The 6,391-nt window shown below is 32.5% G+C and overlaps 2 protein-coding genes and 1 long non-coding RNA gene across 3 annotated transcripts in view; 1 reads left to right on the top strand and 2 right to left on the bottom strand.

The window, feature by feature from the left end:
• Nucleotides 1–465: 465 nt before the first annotated feature.
• Nucleotides 466–3,613, bottom strand: LOC141453024 (uncharacterized). Its single transcript, XM_074125722.1, has 5 exons — nt 3,172–3,613; nt 1,434–1,612; nt 972–1,104; nt 721–875; nt 466–642 (listed from the first exon to the last, which is right to left on the bottom strand). Exons 1-5 carry the CDS (start codon nt 3,271–3,273, stop codon nt 555–557), a joined length of 657 nt encoding a protein of 218 aa, XP_073981823.1. The 5' UTR covers nt 3,274–3,613; the 3' UTR covers nt 466–554.
• Nucleotides 3,580–6,391, top strand: part of r (carbamoyl-phosphate synthetase 2, aspartate transcarbamylase, and dihydroorotase rudimentary) — a 29,332-nt gene continuing 26,520 nt past the window's right edge. Inside the window, exons 1-3 of the mRNA XM_074125715.1 lie at nt 3,580–3,823; nt 4,306–4,444; nt 5,572–5,851. Of these exons, the coding sequence (XP_073981816.1) occupies nt 3,724–3,823; nt 4,306–4,444; nt 5,572–5,851 (519 nt within the window). The 5' untranslated portion in view covers nt 3,580–3,723. The remainder of the gene's footprint in view (nt 3,824–4,305; nt 4,445–5,571; nt 5,852–6,391) is intronic.
• On the bottom strand, nt 4,844–5,664 carry LOC141453026 (uncharacterized). The gene is made up of 2 exons (XR_012457736.1): nt 5,326–5,664; nt 4,844–5,240 (listed from the first exon to the last, which is right to left on the bottom strand). It is a non-coding gene; the product is annotated as an uncharacterized lncRNA (long non-coding RNA).

Below are 6,391 nucleotides of genomic sequence, written 5' to 3'. Positions count from 1 at the left end.
AAACTATAGCGCAAAAGGCAATATACATGTGTCAGACCACCATTGTAAATAATGGAGGAGATTATTCAGTTTATTAAAACTGTGCCTGCACTAATAAACCAATACAATTACATAATTTTAATCTAATATGGATGTTTACTCTGCACACCACAAGAAGCACCACCATAACCACAGGAACTAAGAAAAAGCTGAAGTTAGGCAAGCACTAGGATCTTAATGAGGAATTCTAGGATATAATAAAGAAATTGGTTGGTTAGTCTAAACTTGAAAGCATGTGTGCTAAGTAATTATTTTTCAAAATATGAACATAATATATACGTCCCGACTGGAGCCCGACCAGAAAATCGAATTGCTCATTAGTTCAAATAAATGGAACCATACTTAAAGATAATGCAAAACTTGTTAATTTAAGGCTGAATAAAATTAATGATCAATGTTAAATAGAGACTTCATAAAACAAAAAAATCGCAGATAGTGCCATTTATTTTTTCATGGTAGGTACAGAAAAAATTAATAAACTAGAAAACGAATAACAGTTCTTCGTTATAAATAAATCAGTCTGGCAAAATGAATTCTTGATTGAGGCAGTCTTCACCTAAATTACTTGGAGATGTTTCCATTTCTCCAATTTCATTTGATTCACTATAACGTAAAAAAAAATTTGTCAATTTTTACCAAAACAAAAATAATAAAAATTAACTTACAAATAAGATAACTAACCTATCAAGAGATGGATCGTTACTGAACATTTCAGTAGGTATTGTTACAGGAGGCTTATCTATTTCCATATATCTCTGGCGACTTTCTAAATGCCTTTCTACTTCTTCAGAAGTCATATGACCATCAATTATGGTAGGCGTCTGAGCTGACTGTAGCTGGTAAACAGTGAATTAGCTTATTAATTCTTTCAACATTAAAGCACCATAATACATTAAATTACATTTTCTTTTACCAAATTCGTAAAGCAGTACCTGTGGCTGACTCGAAGACTTGCCTCCTTTAGGTGCAGGAGGTTTCTTCTTTTTTGCAGGAGTCTGTGATTTAGATGACCCTCCAGAGTTCAAATTGGAATTGGAAATACTTAAGCCCATATCTACTTTCCTCCTAAATAATAGCTTATATGAGAAAATTCAACAATTATTAATTACTTCAAATTCAGTTTTACTTTGTGGATAGTGTTTCTTCATGAAATTAAGGAATAAAAAATATGAAGCTTATATGCTTGTTATTAAATGTTTAATTAAAACGTGTACCAATAAAAAATTAGTTCGGAGAAGCCTCTTAAATAACTGAGACACCGGATTGTACATTGTAGTGAAGTGCCCTTCAAAAAACATTACATCTCCCTCTCCCACCAAAGATCTCATAAATAATTTTTCTAGGTACTACCCAAAATGAAAAATAAATAAAACATTGAGTTCTCCAAAAATCACCTTTTTGCATCAGCCCTTCCTGTTTCATCATCAGATGATTCCGTGTCTTCACCTTCACTTGATGTTACTTCTACCTTTTCATAATTTAATAAACGATCTAAAAGAAAACTTTTATCACGAGACACTTTCAACATCCTCCTCTGATTATTTCTGAGAGCTTCTTGAAAACACTCATTTTCCTGTTAAAAAAATACACAGAATTTTTAAACCATTAAATTTAAAAATGAGCCCACAAGTTAATTTTTTAACTCTTGGCTGATTGCAATGAGAAAATCTCCGAATTTAATACTTTTTATTATTAAGTATTCCTGTATTTCTCTACTTTTTGGAAAAACCATTAGTTAAAACTACCTACAAAATATTTTTAACAATGATTTAATGTTCCGCTAGTTCCAACACTATAGATGACATTTAGGTGGGCCTGTATTCCAAATTGGAAAGAACGTAGGATTAACTCATTTAAGGAAGATAGGAACTTCTATCTTGGAATTGTAAATCGATCAAGTTCATAGTAAGTTCATGATAGTCTATTAAACTAGTCAGAACATGTTATAATAATACAGCATTGAGGGATTTCAATTATACTTCATTCTGACAGAGTCAAAGAATTGAGAAATTATTCGTAAAGTGACTGCAGGCGGTGACCTGGGCCTGCGGGCAACGCAGGCAGTTGCTATCGAAACTTTACAATCAGATACCAAATTAATACATAAGCGATATATTTGGAAAGACACTTATCGCGTATTGTTAAAAATCCCAGTGCTAATTCCTTTTGATTAGTAAAAACCCGTTCCTTCACTGTATGGTTGCTCTCGGAGGTATGGTTAACAATTGGTCTAATGAGAGTATTATCTTAAAATTATTTAGGTGATGTGTCAGAATGGTAAAACGGTCTACCCTGACACTGGGAATCAGTTGATAATGCCCCTTAGGGCTTGTGCTAGTATATCATTATTAAGGATAAAGTTGATTTGATCTGTCTTAGCAAGCGTGTTTTCTTTTAAAATCCCTGGCATGTTCGGATCTTCATCCATCACAAGAATTAAATTCATCTATTGGATGTAGAAAATGGAACTTCCATTTTTAATATTCCTGTCGCTACACTGGAGTTCTGGTTGACTCGTGCAGCGTATATCAGGTACATTATAAACAAAGATCTAATTCCCTATACCCAACTGATGAATTAACCCGCTGGTTTTTTCCATTTTTTAAATTTTAAACTTAGCGATTTCATTAATAATCAAAATCTAACTTGAAATTATCAATCTTCGCCCCTACCACCGAGATAATCAAAGGACACTAGATAATACCGAAGCCCTGTGAACTTTTCAATTTCTATTATATCTGTGGAATTTGCAAGTAATGCCATTTTATAAAAGTATAGTACAGCCGATATATATAAGACTTACATATGTTGTGAGAATAATAGCTAATATAAATATTCTGTTTTAATAAGTTCAATGTGCATGGTACTTAAAAGATTTTGTTCTTTTGACATTGATAAATATTGTGAAAACATTTGCAATGAAGAATTTAGAAGATATTTGTCGATTACATGGTCGGATTACAATGCTGAATGGAAATGAAAAACATGTGGACTGAAATTATTTTCAAATGGAATGATTTTTTAAAAGAATCATCCATTTCTGACTACTAGTATTAAAACTGTACTCGGTGCTTTATTGATTTCAGAATAATAAGGTTTGCTCACGTACAAATAATAAAAAAAGTTACTCACATAAATAAGAAACTTCAATTTTCTTTTAAAACTTCTGTATTGAGCTTTATAATTAATGGTATCTTCTTGACTATCTTCATCCTCTTCGGTATTAGTAACCATTTTTATTGTTTCTATTAAGAGATTATAAAGACCTTACTCCTAATATAAACAACCCGGCTTGGAGAGGAGTGCAAACCCACAACCCAAACCGACTAGCTTCTATTTCTGAAGTTCTAATCAGATGATTGAAGATTGCAGAAAAGCGTTCAATAAACAAATGCGTTGATGCTTGTTATTTACCTCTGACTTTCACTCAGTTATAGTAACATACCAATACCAAATATATGATTTTAAATGGAATATTTAATCATGGAATTGACCTCAATTAGTTTTTTTTACACATGTACTAGCAACATAAAGCTGATATCTCCAATTTCAGAAAATTTACAGTTAACCACTAACCATTAACCAAACTTGTAACCACTACCACATTCCCGGTTAAAATGCCAGTTTAAAGTTGTCTGACCACGTGTTGAATTAAGTTGACCTGTGGTTTGTAAATTGTGTATCATGGGACCCTTTAATAAACAGTGTATTTTACTTTTAGAAGATGGAACAAGTTACAAAGGGTACAATTTTGGAGCATCATCATCAATTAATGGAGAAGTCGGTAAGACATCATTCTCTACATTTTTTGTTTTGCGATTCTTCAAAAGTAAATTCAAAGTTAGGATATAAATTTACTGTAAAACTTTAATATTTTATGTTGAAAGGTGTTGATAGATTTTCAAAGTAAGTCATCAAGAGAAAACATTCAATAATAAGCTAATTTTATAAAGTTATTCATTGTTACCCCGGCACTACTTTTAATATTTATCATTTAATTGATAAAATTCATTTTTTCAAATCGGTGAAAGAACCTTGCTTGTAAATCAATGACCTTTATTACATTGTATAAGTCTTTTTCTTATACAAAATAAGAATTTTCTTTTCTCACTTTAAGAGTTCTGTCACATTTGTCTTCCAAGATATCGTACCAGCTGAATCATGTCTAGACACATGAACTGGAAGCAACCTTATTTATCGAAACTCTCAAACCTTTATTCAATGCATAATAATGTGCCCGAATTTATTAATTCGAATTTATTTCAGTATTTCAAACTGGTATGGTCGGATATGTGGAATCTCTTACGGATCCGTCTTATCATGCACAGATATTGGTTCTCACCTATCCGCTAATTGGAAACTATGGTGTACCTAGTGCTGAGAATGATGAGTTCAATCTGCCAAAGTATGTATTATCACATAGAAATTATTTATTTTAGGCAATAAGAAAATTCACCTTCCTATTATTATTGCTGAGGCTTGAAAGTTTAAGAGTCAAGATCGAAGTTTAGGTCTAATTTGGCCTACCCCTTTGTGTAGTAAACATTAGCAATAAAATAAAACTTCTGAAGCGAATGCCACGATTCTGTAAAGCCAAAATCACTGCGCCTTATAAGGTCAGTAGATAAGTGGGTATATATTTATGTCTAAATTTATGTTAGGTCAGTTTTAACTTTTGGTGTCTTGCTTTATCAGAAGTTTAGCTCCGTTCTTACACTGATCTGAAATAAAACCTGTAACCCATATTCACAAATTCAAGTTGGATGTTAGAAAAAGATTAGTTTGAGATCAAAGAAAACGGGTCTCCTCATCAATTAAGGCATTTATTAATTCGGCTATTTATTAATGCTTCTTGTATTACATTATGATCATGTAGTAGAAGTGACCACATGATATTCAGTTGAATGCCTATGGAGATAGGGGGTTTGCCAGAATTAGAAATTTGTTACAACACATTATCGAAATGACATCCCTTCATTCCGAAAAACACATTTTAAACTTTAAACCATAAAAAATTATACGCTTGACCCTCTTTATGTCCCCATCCATTCTCTTATTGCACATTCTCCTTTCTGTCAAATTTTTCATTGGTCTGCTTACTGATCATTCATTCGGTGCTGCATTCCAGACTAAAATCGCTTGAAGTTAGGAATGTGGCCGCTTTACTTTCTGTTTTTCAATGCCTTGCACCGTTGTGTTGCCTGTCAATAAAGAAATATAGAAGCCAGTTGTAACAAATCAAAGTGTTAGATGGTTAACAAAAAATTGTAGTAGGATTGCTAATACCAGAAAAAAAATCGAGAGTGATCCTCCCCTCACCGCACATTCAACTGAATAACTTTCTATGAGTGCCAATTGCTTCGTCATGGATTACTGTCCTCATCAAGCTGTGATCAAATTTAAAAGCTAGTTGGAAACCTCTTTTTCACTTTGCTTACAACAGACCAGTTCAGAATGTTTATTATTTGAATTTAAAAATGATTTTTTAACTGAGTTATTAATTCAATTCATGTTTCTATTTCTGTCTGACAGATGGTTTGAATCACATAAAATATGGGCAGCAGGTTTAGTTGTTGGTGAAGCATGTGAAACACCAAGTCATTGGCAGAGTAACAAAACTTTATCTCAATGGTTGGAAGCAAATAATGTGCCAGGTATAGCAGGCATTGATACGAGAGATCTAACGAAAAAAATTCGTCACAAAGGTTCGATTTTGGGAAAAATAATTAACGAGAATTTTCCTTCACCGAAAAGTCTGCATGTTTTCTTGGATCCAAATGTTAGGAATCTTGTTTCGGAGGTTTCTATAAAGGTAATATGATACAGATTATTATTATTTTTTTTTTGTGGGGGGTGCATCGACTGCCTTGGTCATTAGCGCCCTATTATTATTATTATTATATTATTTTTTTGTTTTTTTTCTGTTCTCGCGGATTAACCAACAGATTAATTTTATTATGGTTACAAATTACAGTTTATAAAGGGCTTCAAAGAACCGCATTATGATGTATTAATGTGAGATTAAGTCTATAAAACTTGTAATATAAATTAGTGCTAAACAATAGTTATTTTAACTGGTTCAAAATAACTGTAAGAAAGGTGGCTCATAAGGTGGGGCCTCTCAATTGAGAAAGATCCTGAACAGTGCTAATCCACTTTAGGTGGTCCTCACTCATTCTAAAATTAAATTTAATTAAAGTCAGCCTAGTCTTACAATCTCTCTTTTCAAAATTTGTTCGTGTTGCCTGTGAAAGGATGCTGTTAGATGGTTCAGGAGTCATTAAGGTCCTCTCATTTTGAGAGGATATAAAGTAATTTCTCGAGTTTTGGTATCCTTATGTAAGTTTATTCT

Source organism: Rhodnius prolixus, unplaced genomic scaffold (genome assembly GCF_049639745.1).
Source record: "Rhodnius prolixus isolate KJV_2025 unplaced genomic scaffold, Rpr scaffold_3, whole genome shotgun sequence".
Taxonomy (NCBI): Eukaryota; Metazoa; Arthropoda; class Insecta; order Hemiptera; family Reduviidae; genus Rhodnius; species Rhodnius prolixus.
Note: the sequence above shows the minus strand (reverse complement) of the source record. Positions and strands in the feature narration are given on the sequence as shown.